At 47.8% G+C, this 27,329-nt stretch overlaps 1 protein-coding gene across 2 annotated transcripts in view; it reads left to right on the forward strand.

Moving 5' to 3' along the window:
- The first annotated feature begins 13,229 nt into the window (after positions 1-13,229).
- The window catches only part of LOC147689431 (Krueppel-like factor 5), a 121,107-nt gene continuing 107,007 nt past the window's right edge, over positions 13,230-27,329 (forward strand). Inside the window, exon 1 of one of the 2 annotated variants that reach the window (XM_086940105.1) lies at positions 13,230-13,559. In XM_086940105.1, coding sequence (XP_086796231.1) covers positions 13,392-13,559 — 168 coding nt within the window. In that variant the 5' untranslated portion in view covers positions 13,230-13,391. The remainder of the gene's footprint in view (positions 13,560-27,329) is intronic. The other variant, XM_086940104.1, reaches the window with a different exon arrangement.

Genomic DNA, 27,329 nt, shown 5'->3' on the forward strand with positions numbered 1-27,329 from the left:
CACCACTCTCCTGAATGACTCTGGGGAGACCATCACTGACGAGGCAAAGGTTGCAGATGCCTTCCGCTCTTTTTACGCTTCCCTATATAGGGAGGACAAAATACCACCCATGGATATCGATGCATATTTGCACTCGACGAATATCACACCATTGTCCAAATCGATTTCAGACGCCCTAGATGTCCCCATTCGATTGAACGAAGTCCTGCCCGCAATCTCCCGCTTACGGCCGCTCAAATCTCCGGGCCCTGACGGCTTCTCATCAGGCTTCTACAAACTATTTGGCCCACTTCTGGCGCCGATACTCACGAGGCTATTCAACTCGTTTGAAGGCCCGAGTTCCATACCCCCAGACATGCTCGCAGCGGATATAGTAGTGGTGCCTAAACCAGGCAAGAGCCCTACACATTGCTCGGCATTCCGTCCCATCTCATTACTTAACCTGGACTTGAAGTTACTCACTGGGATACTGGCAGCACGCCTAGGCCCCTGCCTCCCGGGAATCCTCGAACCAGATCAATCGGGATTCGTCCCGAATCGCCAATGCAGCGACAACACTAAAAGGCTCCTGCACTTGGTAGACAAAACACATTTTCAGAACTCGGATTCGGCACTGTTAGCCATAGACGCAGCGAATGCATTTGATCGTGTCGACTGGACTTCCCTGCAGAAAGTCCTGCAACGATATCAGCTGGGCGACCGATTCCAATCATGGATAGCGAGCTGCTACTATCACCCTCAAGCCAAGGTCCGCTTAGGCAGTCTTAAATCAAACCCCTTTGAGATGCAACGGTGAACGCGTCAGGTTTCCCTCTCCCACCCCTCCTGTTCGCCCTTTACGTGGAACCGCTGGCGCAGAAACTTAGAGATAACCCTAACATTCACGGTATCACCTTCGGCCGTGAATCGCACGTGGTGGGCCTCTACGCTGATGATATCATTGCCACTCTCAACGATCCATCCCGCTCTATACCCGCCTTCCTAGAGGAATTGGACACATTCGGAGCAATCTCTGGCTTCAAGATCAATCGGGGGAAATCTCTGATTCTGCCTCTGGGTAGTAATGCCTATTCGCACACCCCTACACCAACTTTTGGGTGCGACCTCCAAACCTCCTCATAACTCCCATACTTGGGAGTCACCCTCACTTCCAGCTCTGCCGCAACGGCATCCCTTAATTATAAAACGCTCACCTCCCAGATCCAAGCTGATCTTGCCCGCTGGTCAAAACAACCCCTTTCCCTGTTAGGTCGCATAGCGGCGGTGAGAATGTCAGCCTTGCCTAAGATTCTGTACATCTTTCAAACCCTCCCAATCTCCCCGCCGGCAGGCGCATTGTCGAATCTGCAAACCGCTCTCCACCAGTTCATCTGGGGAAAACAGCGCGCATACCTGCACAAACAAGTTGCATACAGAACGGTGGATGAGGGTGGTCTGGGGGTCCCCAACCTCCTACAGTACTTCCGCGCCTCGCAAATCCACTACCTGGTGGAATGGTATAGACCGGAATCCGAAAAAAGGTGGCTGTTCCAGGACAGAGCGATGGCCCAGACCTCCCTATGGAAGATACCATTTCTCGCCCGTCAACATAGGCCGAGGTATCTCCTTAATTCCCCCATTATGCGTACCATCATGAGAGCTTGGGACGTAGTAGCGGTCAAAAGAAGATTACCAACTTTCCCCTCCCCACTTACCCCGATTCTAGACAATCTGGATATCCCACCAGGCAATAACCCCCGCGCCTTTCCGCAATGGCGCGGTACAGAATGCTGCTCGGCTGGTTACTTTTTTGAATCCGAAAGTTTCCTCTCCCTTGCCAACATTGTGCAGGACTATGGGGTAACCAAACCTCACATATTCCAGTACTTCCAGTTACGTCATTGGATGTCGAACCCCGATCGTGCTCCCTTGATGTATCAGCTGTTAACACCGTTCGAAAAATGGCTGATCACAAAAGACTCCGACAGACACCTTATCTCAGACATTTACAAGATGCTCTCTCCGGCAACTAGCCCAAACAAAACGGTGGGGCAGAAACGCTGGGAATCGGAACTTGGCAGGACATTGTCACCCAAGGAATGGGGGTTTATCTATTACAGAGCAGCGCATACCACCCGTAACACTGCTGCCAGGGAAGCAGCGATGAAACTGGCCATATATTGGCATCTTACCCCAGTCAGACTCAACCGGGGCAACCCCCTTCGGAGTGCGCTGTGCTGGAGAGGCTGCGGTGAGCAGGGTACGTTAACTCATCTACTGTGGGACTGCCACATTGTCCGGGACTACTGGAAAGAGGTCCTAGATGACATCGACTCCACCTTCCAGACCGAAATCCCACGCTTCCCCGCATATGCTGTTCTAGGATTACCCAACGCGCTCACATTCCCCCTGAGGTCCATGCGCGGCAAACAGATGGGCATCGCCATGCAAGCAGCGTCACAGCATATCCTATCACTCTGGGGCTCACCCACTGCCCCTACCCACGCAGGCTGGTTACACAAATTATGGTTTACGTTAGGCATGGAGCGCATCCAGGTCACGTTGACACACTCCACAGACTCCTTTCAGAAGGCATGGCAGCCGCTTCTATCCTTGTTGTCCAAAGAATTTAATGAAATCACCTGCCCCAAGTATCTTCGCATCCTGCGACTCACAGGGCCACCGCGTAACCCGCTGTGAGTTCGAACACCCATTAATACGCGTCTTTAACAGCGTCATACCACAGGTCTCATGTGCACGGCATACTGGTCGGGGTGGGAGGAGGGAAGGGGAGTTGGGAAGGGGGGGGGGTTGGGTTCCTTTTGTTCTGGTCAATTGACCCTCTCGCATGGCACTTTGGTTATAGCACGGGCTCTACATCTCTACGTTGGTGTATTACTCTTGCTCGCTTGCTGATTTCTAGAGAAGACGTGCCTGTCTGTCTCGCTCGCTTTATATACCTGCTATTCACATGCTGTTTTGAACTGCCTTTCGCAGCTTTTGCTTCCAATAAAACAAATTTGAAATTAAAAATGTATTAAAATTAATTACCAATTAAACATTATGTAATAATTAATCAATTCAAAATACAAATAAATATTCGTTTTTTTCATTTGATAACTTTATTTTGGTCATAGACCATAAAGGTGCAGATAAAATACATACAAAGCAGAGTAATAAAATCCATAAATATAAACAGTTAAAATAGAGGATAAAAAGTTATTAAACAGTAAGTTATCAAAAGGGAGCTCAGCTGAGAAAAATTGTATTTAAAAAAAAAAGGGGGACAGTTGATCCAAGTTATTTCTGTTTGAACTTAAACAAAGCCTTTCCTTCTACGCCACATACCATGTAGGAAACGGGAAACAGCAAAGACAATAGGGGGGGAGGTATCATATGTTAAAACCCTACACGCCTGCACACATTGCCTAAGTCCCAGGTTTCTACATAGGGCGAATCAGCCAACATTTTCGTATTTTACTATACGCCGGGCAAAAGAACATAACATGCACAACATCTTCTCGGCTACAGTTACAGGCTGGGCAGGTTCCCTCTTCTGTGTTGGCCCATTTAGAAGTGAACGCCCTAATGGGCAGGCAGCCATGTCTCAATTGGGTATATAATTTCCTCGCGAGGGGAGGTTGCACTACATCTAGGAATTCCTCCCTCTGGGAATCAGTTTTTACTAACAGAAACTCAGCAGACATCCTGCCCAGAGTTGTCGAGCACTGTAATGCATGGAGGTTTTGATACCTCACAGAGGCCAGCAACTCTGACCTAGGTATCCTCGGGCAGCTCAGCTCGGGGGTCTCCCATAGCTGAGGCAAACCTACGTAATAGGAAAGAGCCTTGATGTGGGATAACCAAGGAATGTTTTTGTTCTTTATTTATCCATAAATCTCAAAAAATTCCGCTCTATAGGCTGAAAGCTCCGGTACAGACCCGAGCCTTCTCCAGTAGAGCAGGGGTCGTGCAGCTACCAATTCCTTAATGGACTCCAGGCCCAAATCTAGTCGCAGGGGTGTGAGCGGTGTACTTTGAGGTAGGCCCACCAGATTTCTCATAAAGGACTGCTCAACCTTTAAGAGGCTCAGTGTATTCTTGTGTCCCCAGAGTTCTGCGCCATACATGGTTGCTGTCCTGGCCTGGAGTCCATAGATCTCAAGGACAGGAGTAACCGGTTTGAAATCCGATGTTTTGTGGAGTTTACCGATACCCCCCAAAGTCTGTGAGAGTCTCAGGGTAGATTTAGATACTTGGTGGCCCCAATCAAAATCTTCTGTCAACGTGACACCAAGGTAGACAAAGGTTTTCACCCGTTCAAGGGGGATACTGCTCAAAACAGGGTTAAGGCGGGTGTGCCTCGGGGATTGAAGATCATAAACTTTGTTTTCTCCAAGTTTACCTACAATCCCCGCGAGGCACAGAAAGTTACAAACCCAATCTAGAACCCACTGGATGCCCGTTGACGTTCGGGGTAGCAGGAGAGGATCATCAGCGAACATCAGAGCGGGCACCCGGCCATTGGCTAACCAGGGAGCGTCATTATCCTTGACACCATTTAGGGCATCCACCAGGCCGTTGATGTAAAGGCTAAAGAGTGTTGGAGCCAGGACGCACCCCTGACGAACACCCCTGGATACAGGGAAATGGGCCGAAAGATCCCCATGCCTCCACACCTAACCTGGGCATAGTTCCCTGCATGGAATCTAATCAAAATATTGAGTAAATAGGACAGGAGGCCCAATTTTTCCAACACCTTCCGCAATCTTTCCCTGGGCACAAGATTGAATGCGGCCCGCAGGTCCACAAAGACAAGGTAGAGGCTGCCACCCTCTACTCTTGCAGTTTTCCAGAAGAGGACCAGGAGCCTAAAAATTTGGTCCAGGATCGAAATACCAGATTTAAATCCGGCCTGGAGAGTAGTAAGTATTTCATGTTCCTCCATTCATCCTTGTATCCTTTCCAGTATGATCCTACCCATTAGTTTTTTAGTTGTATCTATAAGGCTAATGGGCCTATAATTAGATTTCCTATACATAATTAGGGCTCCCAGTTTTATGGTATTTATTTTTTTAGCATTTCCGTCTGTATTTATCCATGTTTATTTTGTGTTTTGCGGATAAATGAAGTTGTAAAACTGTACATTTCCATATTTATTTAACTGATTGATGCGCACTTATGCTTTCATATCTGTCTGTTTTTTTGCTTTTTCAGCTGCAAAATATTATATAACAAAACATCCACTGGCAAAAATTAGCATTATACCACAAATGTATTATTTGATGAAATTGCATTCTGTTTTTTTAATTTCCATTTCTGTCCATCTGCTCAGCTGTTGTCCTATAATTCATGAAACACAGCCCAGAGTCCCTTATAAGAAGACCAATTTTCTGTATTTATCCACTTTTAAAAATAAATGCAGACAGAAAACACATTATTTTCTGTCTGTATTTATCTGTAAAAATCAGTAAGAACGGAAAACCAGGAGCCTCATTCATAATTAATTAAAAACTAATTAATTTTCAATAACAAAAACTAATTAATAATACAAATTAATACCAATTAATAATAATTTAACAGTAAATTAATTGTCAATACACAAAAAGTATATTTAATATGTAATTATTTACAATTAAATTACTTCCCACCCTATTCCCCTATAAACACACAATCCGCTACAGAAAATAAATTAATACAATTATCGTAATTATCAATTAATCAATTAATAAAAATAAATTACCAATTAGAAATTAATGAACAATTAATTCAATATGAATACCAATAAATAAATACTAATATTTAATTAATTACAATTTAACTGCTTTCCAACCTATTCCCCTATAAACCCACAACCCGCTACAGAAAATAAATTAATAAAATTAACATAATTATCAATTAATCAATTAATAAAAATGAATTAGCAATTAAAAATTAATTAGCAATTAATTAAAAATAAATACCAATAAATATATAAAAAAATGTAATTAATTACAATTAAATTACTTCCCACCCTATTCCCCTACAAACCCACAACCTGCTACAGAACTAAAACGCAAAATTAAATTAAAAATAATTAGTAATTTCTAAAAATTAATATTTAATTTAATATAATTAAATTACTACCTACCCTATTTCCCTATAAACCCACAACCCGCTACAGAATTAAATTACACAAAAATTAAATAAAAAAATGAATTACCTAAAATAAATTACAAAAATAATATACACTTTTCACACACATACTAACATACAAAACACTATAAAAAATTGATATAATTAATAATTCGATATTTTGACTTTCTATATTTTAAAACTCGATATTAAATTACTTACCTTCAATTTGATATTTTTCACCACTATATTCTGTCTATTTGATATTTTGTCCATTCTATATTTTGACTTCGATATATTGTCCATTCGATATTCTGAATTCGATATTTTGTGTAGTTACCAGAAAATGTGGAAGAAGGTAATTAGTGAACTAGAGACAATGAGATCTGTGTAAAAGGGGAACTAGTGAACTAGAGACAATGATGTCTGTAGAAGAGGGGAACTAGTGAACTAGAGACAATGAGATCTTTGGAAGAGGGGAACTAGTGAACTAGAGACAGTGAGATCTGTGTAAGAGGGGAACAAGTGGTCTAGAGACAATGATATATGTGTAAGAAGGGAACGAGTGAAGTAGAGACAATGAGAACTGTGGAAGAGTGGAACGAGTGAACTAGAGACAATCATGTCTGTGGAAGAGGGGAACTACTGAACTAGAGACAATGTGAGCCGTGGAATGGAGAACTAGGGAACTAGAGATAATGAGATTTGTGTAAGAGGGGAACGAGTGAACTAGAGACAGTGAGGTCCGTGGAAGATTGGAACTAGTGAACTAGGGACAATGGCAACTGTAGAAGAGTGTGACTAGTAAACTAGAGACAGTGGGGAATGTGGAAGAAGGAACTAGTGAACTAGGGACAATGGGATATGTGGAAGTGATGAACTAGTGAATTAGAGACAATGAGATCTGTGGAAGAGGGGAACTAGTGAACTAAAGACAATGGCAACTGTGAAAGAGGTGAATTGGTGAACTAGAGACAATGAGATCTGTGGAAGAGATGAACTGGAGACAATGTGAGGTGTGGAAGAGGGGAACATGTGAATTAGGGACATGTGGAATTGTGGAAGAGGGGAACTAGTGAACTAAAGACATTAGGGCATGTGGAAGAGGGGAACTAGTGATCTAGAGACAGTGGGAAATGTAGAAGAGGGGAACTAGTAAACTAGAGACAATGAGATCTGTGTGAAAGGGAAACGAGTGAACTAGAGACAATAATGTCTTTGGAAGAGGGGAACTAGTGAACTAGGGACACTGTGATCCGTGGAAGAGGGAACTAGTGAACTAGAGACAATGATATCTGTGAAAGAGAGGAACTAGTGAATTAGAGACCATGAGGTCCGTGGACGAGGCGAACTAGAGCCAATGATGTCTGTGGAAGAGTGGAACTAGTGAACTAGAGACAATGAGATCAGTGTAAGAGGGGAAGTAGTGAACTAGAGACAGTGAGGTCCGTGGAAGAGGGAAACTAGTGAACTAGAGACAATGATGTCTGTGGAAGAGGGAAACTATGAACTAGAGACAATGAGATCTGTGGAAGAGGGGAACTAGTGAACTAGAGACTTTGAGAAATGTGGAAGAGGGGAACGAGTGAACTAGGGACATTGGGAAATGTGGAAGAAGGGAACTAGTGAACTTGAGACAATTATGTCTGTGGAAGAGGGGAAGAAGTGAATTTGAGACAATGAGATCTGTGGAAGAGGGGAACTAGTGAACGAGAGACATTGGGAAATGTGGAAGAGGGGAACTAGTGAACTAGAGACAGTGGGAAATGTGGAAGAGGGGAACTAGTGAACTAGAGACAATGAGATCTGTGTAAGAGGGAAAGTAGTGAACTAGAGACAGTGAGGCCTGTGGAAGAAGGGAACTAGTGAACTAGAGGCAATGAGATCTGTGGAAGAGGGGAACTAGTGAACTAGAGACAGTGAGATCTGTGTAAGAAGGGAACAAGTGAACTAGAGACAATGATGTCTGTGGAAGAGGGGAAGAAGTGAATTAGAGACAATGAGATCTGTGGAAGAGGGGAACTGATGAACTAGAGACAATGAGATCGTTGGAACAGGGGAACTAGTAAACTAGAGACAATAAGGTCTGTGGAAGAGGGTAACTAGTGAACTAGAGACAGTGAGGTCCGTGGAAGAGGGAAACAAGTGAATTAGAGACAGTGAGATCTGTGGAAGAGGGGAACGAGTGAACTAGAGACAATGATATCTGTGTAAGAGGGAAACTAGTGAACTAGAGACAATGAGAACTATGGAAGAGGGGAATGAGTGAACTAGAGACACTCATGTATGTGGAAGAGGGGAACTAGTGAACTAGAGACAATGTGGGCCGTGGAAGGGGGAATTAATGTACTAGAAACAATGAGATCTGTGTAATAGGGGAACAAGTGAACTAGAGACAATGAGATCTGTGGAAGAGGGAACTAGTGAACTAGGGACACTAGGAAATGTGGAAGAAGGAATTAGTGACCTAGAGACAATGGGATATGTGGGAGTGGTGAACTAGAGACATTGAGATCTGTGGAAGTGGGGAACTGATGTACTAGAGACAATGAGATCGTTGGAACAGGGGAACTAGTAAACTAGAGACAATAAGGTCTGTGGAAGAGGGTAACTAGTGAACTAGAGACAGTGAGGTCCGTGGAAGAGGGGAACGAGTGAACTAGAGACAATGATATCTGTGTAAGAGGGAAACTAGTGAACTAGAGACAATGAGAACTATGGAAGAGGGGAATGAGTGAACTAGAGACACTCATGTATGTGGAAGAGGGGAACTAGTGAACTAGAGACAATGTGAGCCGTGGAAGGGGGAACTAATGTACTAGAAACAATGAGATCTGTGTAATAGGGGAACGAGTGAACTAGAGACAATGCGATCTGTTAACAGAGGGAACTAATGAACTAGGGACACTAGGAAATGTGGAAGAAGGAATTAGTGACCTAGAGACAATGGGATATGTGGGAGTGGTGAACTAGAGACATTGAGATCTGTGGAAGTGGGGAACTAGTGAACTAAAGACAATGGCAACTGTGAAAGAGGTGAATTGGTGAACTAGAGACAATGAGATCTGTAGAAGAGGTGAACTAATGAACTTGAGACAGTGGAAACTGTGGAAGAGGGAACATAGTGAACTAGAGGCAATGAAATCTGTGGAAGAGGGGAACTAGAGACAATGTGAGGTGTGGAAGAGGAGAACTTGTGCATTAGGGTCAATGGGAATTGTGGAAGAGGGGAACTAGTGATCTAGAGACAGTGGAAACTGTGGAAGAGGGAACATAGTGAACTAGAGGCAATGAAATCTGTGGAAGAGGGGAACTAGAGACAATGTGAGGTGTGAAAGAGGGGAACTTGTGCATTAGGGTAAATGGGAATTGCGAAAAAGGGAAGCTAGTGAACTAGGGACAATGAGATTTGTGGAAGAGGTTAACTAGTGAACTAGAGACTTGCGTGTTTTTGCTTCCTTCTGCTCTCACCTGTGCTCTCTTTCACTCTTGATTCCATTATTGTGCCAGTTTTGTGCTTTGCCCCATCCTTTGTGCCTATTTTGTTCTTAGTCTTGTTTTTTGTGCCCGTTTCAAGCTCTGCCTACTGTTTTTCTTGATGTTTTTTCACTTACATATTTTTTTTTTATATGTATCTATGGTTCTCCTTATAAATGTTTGGCTTTTTGGTGTCATTTTGCTCTTTATATTTTTCTCTATTTTATGAATTGGAGAGCGATTTTTTTGTGTTGTGTGTTTGCCTTTTTTGCTGAGCTGGTACTTCTGTATGCTTTAGACAAGTGCTCTGCTCCTTCCCTTAGATACCAGGGTTTGAGACCAGGTTTATATTACTGAAACCTTTGACTGGACCTAACAGGTTAGTGACTTTGTTGCTTGTGATGGACTACCATCCACCCTTATTAATAATTGACTTTCTTACACACAGTTTTTGCCATTTCTCCTAAAATCCATGGCTTGATCTGTAAACATTCAAGCCTTTAGTCCCTGTTGATTCCTGGGTTTATCTGATTGTCTCACAGTGGTTTGTATCTGATGGAGAGCTAATGGTAATTAGCCTCCAGGACCTTCAGACCGGGAAAGGGTAATTTTCCAAAAGTTAGCTATCCTAAATATTTATTTTAAAAATCCAACGTCATCATTAAATGTGTTTTTCAATAACTATTAGAAAGACGTTTTAATGATGTTCTAGCTGGTCCCAAACTTCAGATAGCAGAATTCATATTTTAATCTGTACTCTGGATTTCTCATCGGACAGGCAGGGGCTTTCACAATGAAATAGATTTGGGGTATTGTCCCTGGAGGGAAATTCTAACATTACAATTCTACATGTCCCATTTTTAAATAGTATGTGCCCTGCCTTGTGGGCTACGATGCCTACATAGGAGTGACTTCTCAATATTTAAAAGGAAGGTTTTTCCCTGTCAAAATGATTATTTTGGCATGTCAGACTGCAGGGTTAAAGTGCAGCAGTGAAGCCACGTTTCTCTTGTCTCACCAGTGGAATTGCACACTAAGTGCTGTAGTCCACAGGCGACCTTTAAATTTCCATGCCATAGGTAGATTTTCTACACCATATACTATGGCCGTATAGGAGACTTTATTCTGCCAATCAGGGATTAGCCAATTTCTACATGTTTTAGCGGTCTGAGCACAAGAAACCAATAAAAAAAATGTGAAACATGGGGTTGACCATGCACAAAGTGGCATTTTTCCATACCCAGGCCGAGCACCCCCTACAGGCTGGTGTAGGGCTGTTCTCCTCGCTGATGCCTGACAACATGCGCGGTGTTCTAGTTATTTGATAAAATTACATTACTCTGGGACCGTGCACCCTGCTGAGCTTCCCTAACCAACAAATAAAGAGGAAGTATACAGAGCTGCGGGGGTCTCTCAAAGGGGTGTGGCCAATTTATTAAGGGTGTGGCTTAAAAACACAGAAGCTACAAACCTATGCTTGGCATAGTGTACCGCCCGACTTGTATTTTGCCGCTTCTGTCATTGCATGAGATATATAATACATGTAACATTACACCTACAACAAGCCAGGACTATTGGTTTTGTCAATGGTTGTTAGTTGCATAAGATAAATAAAGAACAACTATGGCTCCGTTGCATATAATATTGAAAGTGCTTCAGTTCTGGAATGATGAGGCAGGGAAGGGTGGCGCTGCTGCCGAGGTAAGAGTTTTCCATGCACCCTGAGGGTGAGGGCAAAAATGGAGAGCCCGATCGGGGCCCGTCTCAGCACCTGCTGTCTAGGGCTGCCGGTGCTGAGCACTGGCAGGACCCGGCCCACTTAAAGCCCTGGTTGAAGTTGTAAGTTTGCAAGGCACGTGACTTTCTGTAGGAAGGGTAACAGATCGAATAATTTAAGTTATTATAATTAGACTAGTGACGCATTTGTCAAATGTTTGAGTTTAAATTATAATAAGACTGAAGAAAATAAAGTTAACTTGTTTGAAAAGCTTTAGCCCACAAAAGTAGTTTTAAGGATAAGCAAGGGGTGATCATGGTAACAAGGAGGTGGTGAGTCTAAAAATGTGTAGTTTGGGGTATATAGGTTCACCGTGTTTCCTCTCAAGAGTACCACTTCTAATTTAAAATAGTAAAATGCTAAATGGGGACAGAGGCAGCAGGCGGTGCTTTTGAGCACAGGTTTAAAGAGGTGGGGCAAATGTGTGCAAAATGTTCTTGCGAGTGCAAAGTCGTGCATAAATCACGATTATTGGCTGGCATGTATTTCATGGAGTTTCCCAATATTATTACTTGTAGCGAACATTTTGCATACAAACTGGCAATATTTCTAGGGGGCGGGGTGAATTGTGCGTGATTTGTTTTTGCTTAATTATGCAGAATTCTGCAAATGTTATGAAAAGTGCATAACCAGAATTTAGTGGTATATTTTATCATGAAATGCGCCCCCGCTTCCAATTTGGATACAAGAACCCATGTTATACTTTTAGGGACAGCTCAAAACCCCAAGGGGCGCGAGCAGCCGCACGCGAGTCTCTGTTCCTTCGCGTGCTCCTGTGCTCAAACCCTGCTCATGACGCGAAATTACGCCACGTGTCACAATGGTTTGATTTCTGGAATTTCACAGAATCTATTTTTCCTTGAAACAACACAAAAGAAAGAGGTGCGTATGTTCCTCTGCTAGCGTGAAACCCCACGCGCAGAAAACGGTGCTGGAAGGTGGAGGGGCCCGGGCCCCCCTGGACTGGTGCCGAGATCGGACTGCCCAGTGCGGATTGGTGCCAGGCTGTAGGCAGTGAGGGCGGCGCCTCCGGCAGGAAGTGCATCCTGATGGCCACTGGGAGCTATTTGTAGAAAAAGGCGCTATATTGGCTCCTTTGGCGCTATGGCTGAGTCGCGCCAGTTGTTGCTGAAGCAGAGAGACCGTTTGTTGTTTTCCTTTTTGGGCATCCCCGAGGGCACACGTTGCAATTACCTGTCCCAGTTCTCCATGTTCATTCATCATGTTGTCTTTCTTACTTATACATTGTATTTATTGGTCATTCTTGCCTTACATTTTTCGTGGTTTCCCTAAATGTGTTCTGATTCTATTTTTTAACTTCTCTGTTTGTCTCCCAAGTTATTTATAGTTTTTGGTTTTTTTTCATTTCTTTTTTCTGTCTCTCCATCTTTGCCCCACGTTATTTTTCATTGTTGTGTTCATCACTCTTAGATGTAAAGGTAACTTCTCTCTTTCTTTCCATCTTTCGTCTCATTTTTCATTCCTTTGTTCCTGCTTTCCTTACTTTCTGCTTTAAATTTGTAACTTTCTCTCCTTTTCGTCTCTCACAATGTCTCCCCTTTTGTGCTTTGGTGCTATCTTTTCCATTCCTTAGTTTCTGCTTTCCTCACTTTCTCTTTTATATTTGTCTATGTCTCTCCTTTTCGTCCTTCTTTATTTCTCCCTTCTCGTGTTTCGGTGTTATGTTTTCTTCCTCTTTCTTTCTATTTCGTTTCTTCCTGCTCTCCCTCCCCTTGCTCCCTCGCCTCCTCCTGCCTCCATGGCTGACAGACAGGACCCCTGCGCACCTGGTCCCTTCCATTGGCTGAGTGCTCGGGCTCTGATTGGCTGCGCGCTGCTGTCAGTGCCTGCGGCCCCGCCCTCCCTGGACAGGTAAGGTTTCAGTCTTGAGTGCAGACACCCCAGCAGCAGCTCACCTGGTGTCTGTGGATCCACGGCTGCCCCTGGCCCGGTGCGCGCGCGCAGCCCACTCACCCATCCACCCACCCACCCATCCATCCACCCTCCCTGCCAGGCGTGCATGTGCTGATAAGGACCAGGGGTGATGAGAGACAGCTGCCCCACCCTGTGCGCCCCCGCGCCGGACGAGGCCGCCGTCTTCACCCAGCTGAAGCCCGTCAGGATGTCCGGGGAGGCGGGCGAGGAGAGCGCGGTGTTTGAGGAGGCCAAGGGCGGCCTCCGGGGCCTGGAGAGCCCGCAGGACCTGGTGCAGGTGAGGCCGGGCCCCAGGGAGGATGGAGCCAGTGGCTTTAGGGCCCGAGGGGAGGGCGTGGGGGTCTGGGGAGAGAGCATGGGGCACCAGGGAGGTGGCAGGGGGGCTTCTGAGGGCATCTGGGGGCAGTGGGAGCTCCAAGGGAGGTGGAAGGAGGCTTCTGAGGGCATCTGGGGGCAGTGGGAGCTCCAGGGGTAACAGGCCCCTTACGTGGGGCATGAGGGCTCCAGGGAATGTCTAGGGTTAGCCCAGGGAGGGGAGGGCAGGGGAGACTCCATCGGGGGGGGGGGGGGGGGCTTCAGAGGGGGCAGTGGGGCATCTAGGGACCAAGGCTGGTGCCAGGGAGGGAAAGGAGAGATTCGTGCGGAGGGCAGGAGGGGGGCCTCCAGGAAGGGATCAGGGGCAGTCTGGGAGAAGCTCTCCGGGGGGAGAGTGGGCTCTTGGGGAAAGGGAGGCAGACCTCCTAGGGTCCATGAGTCTGCACCCCGTAATGCAGCAGAGAGGGGCCAGGCCCCTGGGCCTCGGGGCCCTGAGTGTCTGAGGGACCTCGGATAGTTCAGACCATCAGGCAGGGCCGTTATGGGGCCCCTAGACTTGCTTCTAGGGCCCCGAAATGGGGGCTGAGGGACAAACACCTTACCAACCGGTCTGGAGCTCGTGTGCCGGGGGCAGGTGAAAGGTCACGATCTTTAAGGTGTTACGGCTGCAAGCTCAGAGGCGACATGCTGGATAGCGGGGCGATGCTTTCACCGGCTGCCGCAAGAGTTTATTCCACTTTTGTTCAGCACAGAGGGTCCCGAGTCAGATCACATGGAAATATATGATGTGAACAGGCGCTGGGTGAGAGATCAGTGTATATTCATGTATGTGTGCCTGTGTGGTTTGTGACATAGATCTGTCATGTTAGCATGTGTGTCGGGCATGTCTACCATGTGTGCGGCCTCATGGCGCGCTGTAGAGCCTGGGCGCCCTCTCTGTACCAGTCTGCAGTTTCCACCAGGATGCCGCCTGTGTTTGTTATTGAATAAGTGATTTGTTTCATAGCTGTCCGTATTGGTTACCGCGTCTGGTTCCGCTGGGGTCTTCGGAAATGTGCCAGGGGCGTGCACCCGGTGCCAAGGCCTGGGCCTGTGTCCCCCGTGGGTGGCAGGCCAGGCCACCCTGGCACCCGCAGCTCCTGCGAGCGAGGTCCGTACACATCTGTGCATCAGTCCACATCGCCCCCCGTCACTGAGGGAGGGGCGATACAGACAGGGGTGCACACCGTCCCCCCAGGTCTCTGAGAGGGGACACAGTGGGTCTCTGGGCGCAAAGAAGGTCCGGCCAAGGCGCGCGCTCCAAGCAGTGCACGTGTGTGTCTGTCAGGAGCCGCTGTGCACATGGCCGGTGTATCTTCCAGCACTTTGAAAAGTTCAAATAGCAAAAAACATATTAGACATTTTTATGCGAAATAATTAAAGTGTCACATTTTAGAAACACTTTAAACGTGGAGGCGACCAGGCGGGCACGGAGACCGGCAGCTTGGCTACTGCGGTATTGTGAATGTATATAGCACATTGAAGCGCTCTGTGAACAGGTAGGCGCTTCTCCGTGGACCCCGGGGTTAGTCTGGCAGTGTCCTACGCTCCTGCACGGGTTCCTCGTGCACATGTGTGCTTGTGTGCACACTGACATGAGACCGCCGCATTCCGCCGCTTGTGTGCATATGTAAACAGTCACTAGTGCACATACAACATATGCATATATCATACTTGGAGCCTTGGCAGCCCCAGGCTGCTTCCAGGGATCACTGAATGCTGGCGCTGAGCTGCACCAGGCTGCCCTGGCACGAGCTGGCGCTGTGCTGTCCCCGGCTGCCCTGGCACGGGCTGGCGCTGAGCTGCACCAGGCTGCCCTGGCACGGGCTGGCGCTGAGCTGCACCAGGCTGCCCTGGCACGGACTGGCGCTGTGCTGCACCAGGCTGCCCTGGCACGGGCTGATGCTGTGCTGTCCCCGGCTGCCCTGGCACGGGCTGGCGCTGAGCTGAACCAGGCTGCCCTGGCACGAGCTGGCGCTGTGCTGCACCAGGATGCCCTGGCACGGGCTGGCACTGTGCTGTCCCCGGCTGCCCTGGCACGGGCTGGCGCTGTGCTGCACCAGGATGCCCTGGCACGAGCTGGCGCTGCACCAGGCTGCCCTGGCACGAGCTGGCGCTGTGCTGTCCCCGGCTGCCCTGGCACGGGCTGGCGCTGAGCTGCACCAGGCTGCCCTGGCACGAGCTGGCGCTGTGCTGCACCAGGATGCCCTGGCACGGGCTGGCACTGTGCTGTCCCCCGCTGCCCTGGCACGGGCTGGCACTGTGCTGCACCAGGATGCCCTGGCACGGGCTGGCGCTGAGCTGCACCAGGCTGCCCTGGCACGGACTGGCGCTGTGCTGCACCAGGCTGCCCTGGCACGGGCTGGCGCTGTGCTGCACCAGGCTGCCCTGGCACGGGCTGGCGCTGTGCTGCACCAGTCTGCCCTGGCACGGGCTGGCGCTGTACTGCACCAGGATGCCCTGGCACAGGCAGGAGCTGTGCTGCACCAGGCCGCCCTGGCACGGGCTAGCACTGGGCTGCCCCGGGCTGTCATGGCACGGGCTGGCACTGGGCTGCCCCGGGCTGTCATGGCACGGGCTGGCACTGTGCTGCCCCCGGCTGCCCTGGCACAGACTGGCACTGTGATGCACCAGGCTGCCCTGGCACGGGCTGGCACTGGGCTGCCCCGGGCTGTCATGCCACGGGCTGGCACTGGGCTGCCCCGGGCTGTCATGGCACGGGCTGGCACTGTGCTGCCCCGGGCTGTCATGGCACGGGCTGGCACTGGGCTGCCCCGGGCTGTCATGGCACGGGCTGGCGGCACCTCCAGAAGGTCTTTTGAAATCTCGCAGGACGCGTTCCTCGGAGGGTGGGCGCATTCTCCGGCGGTGTTTGAAAGGGAGGTTTTCGGCGTGTACTGGGGGCCCCTGCGGGGGCGGGCTACGCCCACTGGCAGCAACAACACAGGAATCTCATGGACTTGGCTTCAGTGAAGGGGCATTCCTGCGCGAGGGCTGTGGTGTCAGCCGAGATCAGTGATTGGCTGTGTCTGTGCGCAGTGGTGCCAGCCGAGACCCCTAACCCTGCCCGTGCCTGGCACACACCGAGGGGCCTTAGACAGTCTGTGGTGCCAGCAGGGCTCACTCATGGACCCTGTGCCCCTGCTCGGGCACCGACTGCGGGCCCCCAGGCTGCGGCATCTGTAGGAACAGCTTAAAATGTGCGAACGAAACCTAAACTTTCCCAGGCTGTGGCACCAACAGGGGAGGCAGATCCTCGCCATGTTTGCGCACAAGCTTCAGGTCCTCGTGCTGTGGTGCCACCAGAGGGACAACAAACTCTGAGCTTGTGCACAGACTGATGCTTCTCGTGCTGTGGTGTCAGGCGAGGTACAGTCATCTCTCTTCTTTGACACAGACTGCAGCTCCTCGTGCTGTGGTGCCAGGCGAGGTACAGTCATCTCTCCTCTTTGACACAGACTGCAGCTCCTCATGCTGTGGTGCCAGGCGAGGTACAGTCATCTCCTCTTTGGCACAGACTGATGCTTCTCATGCTGTGGTGCGAGGCGAGGTACAGTCATCTCCTCTTTGACACAGACTGATGCTTCTCATGCTGTGGTGCCAGGCGAGGTACAGTCATCTCTTCTCATGCTGTGGTGCCAGGCGAGGTACAGTCATCTCCTCTTTGACACAGACTGATGCTTCTCATGCTGTGGTGCCAGGCGAGGTACAGTCATCTCTTCTCATGCTGTGGTGCCAGGCGAGGTACAGTCATCTCCTCTTTGACACAGACTGATGCTTAATCTCTCCTCTTTGACACAGACTGATGCTTCTCATGCTGTGGTGCCAGGCGAGGTACAGTCATCTCCTCTTTGGCACAGACTGATGCTTCTCATGCTGTGGTGCCAGGCGAGGTACAGTCATCTCTCCTCTTTGACACAGACTGCAGCTCCTCGTGCTGTGGTGCCAGGCGAGGTACAGTCATCTCCTCTTTGGCACAGACTGCAGCTCCTCATGCTGTGGTGCCAGGCGAGGTATAGTAATCTCTCCTCTTTGACGCAGACTGATGCTTCTCATGCTGTGGTGCCAGGCTAGGTACAGTCATCTCCTCTTTGGCACAGACTGATGCTTCTCATGCTGTGGTGCCAGGCGAGGTACAGTCATCTCCTCTTTGACACAGACTGATGCTTCTCATGCTGTGGTGCCAGGCGAGGTACAGTCATCTCTCCTCTTTGACACAGACTGCAGCTCCTCGTGCTGTGGTGCCAGGCGAGGTACAGTCATCTCCTCTTTGGCACAGACTGCAGATCCTCATGCTGTGGTGCCAGGCGAGGTATAGTAATCTCTCCTCTTTGACGCAGACTGATGCTTCTCATGCTGTGGTGCGAGGCGAGGTACAGTCATCTCCTCTTTGACACAGACTGATGCTTCTCATGCTGTGGTGCCAGGCGAGGTACAGTCATCTCCTCTTTGGCACAGACTGCAGCTCCTCATGCTGTGGTGCCAGGCGAGGTATAGTAATCTCTCCTCTTTGACACAGACTGATGCTTCTCATGCTGTGGTGCCAGGCGAGGTACAGTCATCTCCTCTTCGGCACAGACTGCAGCTTCTCATGCTGTGGTGCCAGGCGAGGTACAGTAATCTCTCCTCTATGACACAGACTGATGCTTCTCATGCTGTGGTGTCAGGCGAGGTACAGTAATCTCTCCTCTTTGACACAGACTGCAGCTTCTCATGCTGTGGTGCCAGGCGAGGTACAGTAATCTCTCCTCTTTGACACAGACTGATGCTTCTCATGCTGTGGTGCCAGGCGAGGTACAGTAATCTCTCCTCTTTGACACAGACTGCAGCTCCTCGTGCTGTGGTGCCCGGCGAGGTACAGTCATCTCCTCTTTGACACAGACTGATGCTTCTCATGCTGTGGTGTCAGGCGAGGTACAGTAATCTCTCCTCTTTGACACAGACTGCAGCTTCTCATGCTGTGGTGCCAGGCGAGGTACAGTAATCTCTCCTCTTTGACACAGACTGATGCTTCTCATGCTGTGGTGCCAGGCGAGGTACAGTAATCTCTCCTCTTTGACACAGACTGCAGCTCCTCGTGCTGTGGTGCCAGGCGAGGTACAGTAATCTCTCCTCTTTGACACAGACTGATGCTTCTCATGCTGTGGTGCCAGGCGAGGTACAGTAATCTCTCCTCTTTGACACAGACTGATGCTTCTCATGCTGTGGTGCCAGGCGAGGTACAGTCATCTCTCCTCTTTGACACAGACTGATGCTTCTCATGCAGTGGTGCCAGGTGAGGTACAGTCATCTCTCCTCTTTGACACAGACTGCAGCTCCTCGTGCTGTGGTGTCAGTGCTTTAAGTGAAAAGATAGATCCGGCATTCGCTATTCACAGTGCCTGTTTGCTCTTCAGAAGTGCCAGTACTCTCCAGTTAAATGTACTGCACCAGGGCTGAGTAGGGCAGGTACTCTCCCCTTCAAGTGAAAAAAGTGCCTGAACTCAGTACAGTCATTTCTTTGAATCCAACCTGTGGTGGACCATCCCCTGAAGACCTCCTTTCTTTCCTTCTTCGAATCGGGCAGGTCCTCAGTTCACTTACCATGCTGTTCCTTTCCCTGTATCAAACGCACCAATCTAAATCCAGCCATTTTTAATTGTGCAGGCTGTCCCTTGATTCGTTTTGTCCTGAGGAAGACCCACTGTGCCTACCAGTCAATCACACACCTCTCTGGGTCGAAACGTCGACGTGCTTGTCATAACAATGACCCTACTCTCTCCACCCCACATGAAATGGAAATTTAAATCCCAAGCAGAGTGGAGATTTATGTACCTAGGGATGGATGTTCTTTGAATGACCAGTTCTTATCCATCCGTACAGCACTGTATATCTCTCGTTCACACTTAGCACTTTAAAAAAAACTTTTATTTCACCATAGCACTTGCACCGTTTGAACAACTCATATGTTCATGAACTGTGACAGCCGTCTAATGTTATCTTGACACCATAAAATGTAAAAGAACACATTGAATTATCCCAAAATACAACTTCAGATTTACTCAATTTCTTCGGTGTGTTGTTTGTCCTTCCTTCGCTTACATTTTCACTGATTACTGAAACGTTTGAGTACTGTCTTCTAGTTGTTATTATTCAGTAAACCTAGAATCAATTCTGTACCCGACAGAGCCAGCACTTTCTACCTTGGTGTACACCCAGGTTCTGAGGGGCACTGGGTGGCCCCAATTATACAAGGTGGAACTCAGTACTGGAGAGTACCTGCATGATTAAAGCACTGGTGGCAGCAGAGGTCATGCTGGGGCACCAGTTCAGGGGCAAAGAACCCTCTCTGATTTTAAAGACATGCCCCTCCTGTGCCAGGCAGAGTCTGCCCACTGCTCTCTGCTGTGGTATTTTTCCCTAGTGCTGCATATGATCCGAGGTCAGCAGGGACCTGCGACCCTCGCTGCGCCCACACAAACACACACGAGAAACAAACAGCACAGCTCATTGAAGCAGCAGACAGCAATCTTTGCACTGTAATTGCATGTATATAGCGCTTACTACCTCGACGAGACGCTGAAGCGCTGTTCCCCCAATTGGAGTTACTGGACAGCCAGCACCTATGTCAAGGTACTTGCATTATCTACAGAGCCATCATCACAAACACCTTCCCTTGCCCCCCCCCCCCCCCCACACGCCCCATCCACCCAGAGGAGCTCAGCACATCCGAAATAGAGCAGCAAAGCAAAATAGGGCAACAGGCCTCGCCATCCGTACACCCAGGATGACGAAGAGCAACTCCCTGCCCACCAGGACCACCCCAGCCCTGCCCCACTTCAAGGAAGGAGGCGCACCTCTGCTCTCGATGCCAGCACTGGAGGTATTGATGCCAGCACTGGAGGTATTTATGCCTGGGCTGGAGGTATTGAAGCCAGGACGGGAGGTATTGATGACAGGATGGGAGGTATTGAAGCCAGTACTGGAGGGGTTGATGCCAGCGCTGGAGGTATTGATGCCAGGACTGGAGGTTTTGATGCCAGGACTGGAGGTATTGATGACAGTGCTAGAGGTTTTGATGCCAGTAGTAGAGGTATTGATGCCAGCGCTGGAGGTATTGATGCCAGGACTGGAGGTTTTGATGCCAGGACTGGAGGTATTGAAGCCAGGACTGGAGGTATTGATGCCAGCACTGGAGGTATGCTCCCCAGTGGAATGCTCTTGATGTAAGGACTAGAGGTGGGCTCCTCAGTGGAATGTTGTTGATGCCAGTACTGGAGGTATTGATGCCAGGACTGGAGGTATTGATGCCAGCACTGGAGGTATAGATTCCAGGGCTGGAGGTATAGATGCAAGGGCTGGAGGTATACACTGCCCGTATTTAATATATGTAAATAATGTTCATGAAAGCAATCTGTTATCTAGATTCAGGCTGGCATCTTTTAGATGGTTTATATGCTTCCCCCTTGGTCAGTATTCTTCAGAATCTATTATGGTCTACCCTTGTGATGAACATTCGGGTCAAACCATTTTACATTTTGTATTTTTTTGTCAATTTTATCTTCCATTTACCAGGAAATTAAAATGAAATGAAATGAATTTTTTTATTGTTTCAGTTAATTAAAACCACAACAATACATTTTAAAAGAATCGACTAGTGTGTTTAAAATTTCTTAATTTTTGGGTGCAATATCTGTTAATAGGTTCTAAAACATTCTCATTCTAAGATGGAGCTTGTTATTTCAAATAGAATACAGTGTAATTAGAATACAATCTGTCTAGCTTAGTTCAGGAGTTCTTGTTTTTTTTCTCTGTTAAGTTCCGGAGAGCCCTCCCCACTAGCTACCACTGTCGTGTTATCCTATTGTGGACATGGTGCTAAGCTTTGTTTTAGCGCTTGGGAGTGGGCTGCAAGGAACTTTAAAAGTAGGCAGTTCAATCGCGTGTCTGCTGGGTTCAAGGTTCCCATAATTGCAGATCTGCACGTTCTTATGCCCCGCTCGTTCATAGACTTTTTAAAAAGAGAGATTCGAGCTTGAGCTAGGTTCGGGCAGATACAGACAAGATGAATGAAGTCCTCATTGCTCCTCCCGCATAGTCTGCAGATTTTGGGTCCGTCGTGCACCCAGCTTGGTTGGTCCATAATCGATGGAAATTTCCCCAAACAAAGTCCCATTAATTTCTGTTTTCTGTGAGCTGGGAATGTGATTGTTAGGTATGGGGATGCCACAAGTGTTTTGTAATTTGATATGACCATCCATGCGTGTTTTCTGGTGCTAAACGTAGCTTTATCAAGTAAGAGAGAGTGGAATTTTGTCGACTTGTTTACAGCATGTTTGAACGCCGTGTAAGGCAGGTTGAGTTCCAAAAGTTTCCTTGTTCCAGTCTGTTATTGCCTTTTCAAGATACTGATCGTATGGGGACTTAACATCAGATCTTATTTCTTCCCATAGTGCTTGGTGCAATTCCGAGGCTGACGTGTTCTGTTTCAGTGTATACCAGTACTTGATATTTGCATACTTTCTTCCCAGTATTTCATTTGTTATTCCAAATTCTAACCTCGTCTGAGCTGGTGAGGCTCCCTGTTGTATTTGGAAGGTGGATTTAAAGATGGCTGTCTGCATTTTGTTAAGCAGATCCGCATCTTTCCCATGCAATCCTACACTGCCATATGACAGGGTTGGAAGGACTTTTGCTTTTATTGTTGCCAGTAGAGGTTTATATGATGGCCCGTGAGCTTTTTAGCCAGAGATCTGAAAGCAAATGAAAGTGAGTTTGATCTCTGAGTGATGTGTGACATTTGCTGCTGGTGGCTTTGTCGATTATCAAAGTAGAAGCCCAAGTACTTGAAGTTGGACACGGCCTCTAGCTTTGTTCCCTCCAGGTAGATGTGTGCACTGGCTGTCCGCCGCCTGGTGATGAGCATTGTTTTTGTTTTTGTTGTATTTATCTCCAGGTTGTTGTTTGTTATGAATTCTACCAGCCCTACTAATAACCTTTGGATGCCAATCTTCGTTAGGTTCAACAGTACCACGTCGTCAGCATAGGATAGATGAGTTAGCGGAAAGGAGCCAAGTTTAGGTGGATGGGATGGGATCTTATTTAGACTTGATGTTAGGTCTGCCATAAAAAGGTTAAAAAGATGGGGGGCTAGGACACAGCCCTGCTTGAGACCTCTGCTGGTATTGATTTTTCTTGAGAGCCGTGTTCCTTTCCCCAATTTAACTTCCATCCAAGTGTTGGAATAAAGGAGTAAGATCCCTCTCAGGATTTTATCCGGAATGTTCCAGCTGCGTAATTTCCTCCATAAGATGTTACGATCTACGCTATCGATTGCTGCCTTTAAGTCAATGAAACACAGGTGAAGGGGCTGTTTTCTTCGGAGATATTTGTTGGCTAGCACTGAGAGAGTCATAATATTTGTCAGTGTCCCAGTCCCTTTCCTGAAGCCTGTTTGGTTTAACGGTATTCTCTTTGTGTCGTCGGACCAATTTATTAGATCTTCCAGGACGAGGGAAGCAAAGTACTTCGCTTCCACATCTAGGAGAGCGATCAGTCTATAATTAGCTGGGGATGTTCTGTCTCCTCCTTTAAAAATGGGTGAGATTATGGAGCCCTGCCAACTTGATGGTATTTGGTTTTCGCTTATGATCTCTTCATATAATTTTTTTAATTTTCTGCACCAGAAGTCCGGATCAGTTTTGTAGACTATTGGCGGGATCCCATTTGGCCCTGGAGCTCCGTTACCAGGACATTTTTAATACTTCTCTTGCGCAGACACAAATTTTCTAAGCGCAAAGCTGCTTTGTACTTTTTGCAGCAACTTAATGATTTCGATGTCTGTTTTGCTGTTGGCAGTTTTTGAAGTGTATTTTAGCAAATAGAAGGAGTATGCTGTTTTTCTGTATGGAATGCATTGGTATTGCTGCTAAAATGTTTACCTGATTTGCTAACTACTTTGTAGGCCCAATTTTATTATTCGTGTATTTTTAGTTAACAATTGCTGTTATTGATGGCTGCAGTTATCTCTTCTTGTTGCACTATCAGCTAATATTTGCTGCTATTTAGGAACCTAAGCGCTTTGCACTGGCACTTTAGTTCACATCTGATAAATGTGCTGTCACTTACGAACCCAAGTGTTTTGCAGTGCCACTTTAGTTTTGAGAAAAGGTACTGTATTTGTGAGCTGTTGTATTCTTTTAAAATGGAAAATTAATTTGTATTTGCTGCGACAAGATTAATTTTATATGATGTTTATATCTATGTGTATCTTATGTCCTGTCTTTGGAAGGATGGATAAAGAAAGAATAGAATAGATACAAGGATGGAGGTATTGATGCAAGAACTGGAGGTATTGATGCAAGGACTGGCGGTATTGATGTAAGGACTGGCGGTATTGATGTAAGGACTGGCGGTATTGATGTAAGGACTGGGGTTATTGATGCCAGGACTGGAGGTATTGATGCCAGTACTGGAGGTATTGATGCAAGTACTGGAGGTATTGATGCCAGGGCTGGAGGTATTGATGCCAGGACTGGAGGTTTTGATGCCAGGACTGGAGGTTTTGATGCCATGACTGGAGGTATGGATGACAGTGCTAGAAGTATTGATGCCGGGACTGGAGGTATTGATGCGAGGACTGGAGGTATTGATGCCGGGACTGGAGGTATGTATGACAGTGCTAGAAGTATTGATGCCGGGACTGGAGGTATTGATGCCGGGACTGGAGGTATTGATGCCGGGACTGGAGGTATTGATGCCTGGACTGGAGGTATCGATGACAGTGCTAGAGGTATTGATGCCGGGACTGGAGGTATTGATGCCAGGACTGAAGGTATTGATGACAGTGCTAGAGGTATTGATGCCGGGACTGGAGGTATTGATGCCAGGACTGGAGGTATCGATGACAGTACTGGAGGTAATAATGCCAGCACTGGAGGTATGCTCCCCAGTGGAATGCTCTTGATGTAAGGACTAGAGGTGGGCTCCTCAGTGGAATGTTGTTGATGCCAGGACTGGAGGTTTTGATGCCAGGACTGGAAGTTTTGATGCCATGATTGGAGGTATGGATGACAGTGCTAGAAGTATTGATGTGGGGGCTGGAGGTATTGATGCTAGGACTGGAGGTATTGATGCCGGGACTGGAGGTATGGAAGACAGTGCTAGAAGTATTGATGCCGGGACTGGAGGTATTGATGCCGGGACTGGAGGTATTGATGCCTGGACTGGAGGTATCGATGACAGTGCTAGAGGTATTGATGCCGGGACTGGAGGTATTGATGCCAGGACTGGAGGTATCGATGACAGTGCTAGAGGTATTGATGCCGGGACTGGAGGTATTGATGCCAGGACTGGAGGTATCAATGACAGTACTGGAGGTATTAATGCCAGCACTGGAGGTATGCTCCCCAGTGGAATGCTCTTGATGTAAGGACTAGAGGTGGGCTCCTCAGTGGAATGTTGTTGATGCCAGGACTGGAGGTTTTGATGCCATGACTGGAGGTATGGATGACAGTGCTAGAAGTATTGATGCCGGGACTGGAGGTATTGATGCGAGGACTGGAGGTATTGATGCCGGGACTGGAGGTATTGATGCCAGGGCTGGGGGTATTGATGCCAGTACTGGAGGTATTGATGCCGGGACTGGAGGTATTGACGCAAGGACTGGAGGTATTGACACAAGGGACTGGAGGGTGCAAGAGACTAGAGGTATTGATGCAAGAACTGGAGGTATTGATGCAGGGCTGGGGTAATTGATGCAAGGACCGGAGGTATTGGTGGAAGGACTGGAGGTATTGATGGAAGGAAATTGGAGGTATTGATGCAAGGTACTGGAGGTATTGATAGAAGGTACTGGAGGTATTGATGCATGGACTGGAGGTATGCTCCTCAGCAGAATGTTGAATGTTCCTGATGCCAGCACTGGAGGTATTGGTGCCAGTACTGGAGGTATGCTCCCCAGTGGAATGTTCTTGATGGCAGTACTGGAGGTATGCTCCCCAGTGGAATGTTCTTGATGTCAGCACTGGAGGTATTGATGCAAGGACTGAAGGTATGCTCCCCAGTTGAATGTTCTTGATGGCAGTACTGGAGGCATGCTCCCCAGTAGAATGTTCTTGATGTCAGCACTGGAGATATTGATGCAAGGACTGAAGGTATGCTCCACGGTGGAATGTTCTTGATGTCAGCACTGGAGGTATTGATGCAAGGGCTGAAGGTATGCTCCACAGTGGAATGTTCTTGATGTCAGCACTGGAGGTATTGATGCAGGGGCTGAAGGTATGCTCCACAGTGGAATGTTCTTGAAGTCAGCACTGGAGGGAGTGATGAAAGGGCTGAAGGTATGCTCCACAGTGGAATGTTCTTGATGTCAGCACTGGAGTTATTGATGCAAGGGCTGAAGGTATGCTCCACAGTGGAATGTTCTTGATGTCAGCACTGGAGGTATTGATGCAAGGACTGAAGGTATGCTCCACAGTGGAATGTTCTTGATGGCAGTACTGGAGGTATGCTCCCCAGTGGAATGTTCTTGATGTCAGCATTGGAGGTATTGGTGCCAGTACTGGAGGTATGCTCCCCAGTGGAATGTTCTTGATGTCAGCACTGGAGGTAGTGATGCAAGGGCTGAAGGTATGCTCCACAGTGGAATGTTCTTGATGTCAGCACTGGAGGTATTGATGCAAGGACTGAAGGTATGCTCCACAGTGGAATGTTCTTGATGTCAGCACTGGAGGTATTGATGCAAGGACTGGAGGTATGCTCCACAGTGGAATGTTCTTGATGTCAGCACTGGAGCTATTGATGCAAGGGCTGAAGGTATGCTCCACAGTGGAATGTACTTGATGTCAGCACTGGAGGTATTGATGCAAGTACTGAAGGTATGCTCCACAGTGGAATGTTCTTGATATCAGCACTGGAGGTAGTGATGCAAGGGCTGAAGATATGATCCACAGTGGAATGTTATTGATGTCCGCACTGGAGGTATTGATGCAAGGGCTGAAGGTATGCTCCACAGTGGAATGTTCTTGATGTCAGCACTGGAGGTATTGATGCAAGTACTGAAGGATTGCTCCACAGTGAATTTTCTTGATGTCAGCACTGGAGGTATTGATGCAAGGACTGGAGGTATGCTCCACAGTGGAATGTTCTTGATGTCAGCACTGGAGTTATTGATGCAAGGACTGAAGGTATGCTCCACACTGGAATATTCTTGATGTCAGCACTGGAGGTATTGATGCAAGGACTGAAGGTATGCTCCACAGTGGAATGTTCTTGATGTCAGCACTGGAGGTATTGATGCAAGGGCTGGAGGTATGCTCCACAGTGGAATGTTCTTGATGTCAGCACTGGAGGTAGTGATGCAAGGGCTGAAGGTATGCTTCACAGTGGAATGTTCTTGATGTCAGCACTGGAGGTAGTGATGCAAGGGCGGAAGGTATGCTCCACAGTGGAATGTTCTTGATGTCAGCACTGGAGGTATTGATGCAAGGGCTGAAGATATGATCCACAGTGGAATGTTCTTGATGTCCGCACTGGAGGTATTGATGCAAGGGCTGAAGGTATGATCCACAGTGGAATGTTCTTGATGTCCGCACTGGAGGTATTGATTCAAGGGCTGAAGGTATGATCCACAGTGGAATGTTCTTGATGTCAGCACTGGAGGTATTGATGCAAGGACTGGAGGTATGCTCCACAGTGGAATGTTCTTGATGGC

Source organism: Lissotriton vulgaris, chromosome 10 (assembly GCF_964263255.1).
Source record: "Lissotriton vulgaris chromosome 10, aLisVul1.2, whole genome shotgun sequence".
Classification (NCBI taxonomy): Eukaryota; Metazoa; Chordata; class Amphibia; order Caudata; family Salamandridae; genus Lissotriton; species Lissotriton vulgaris.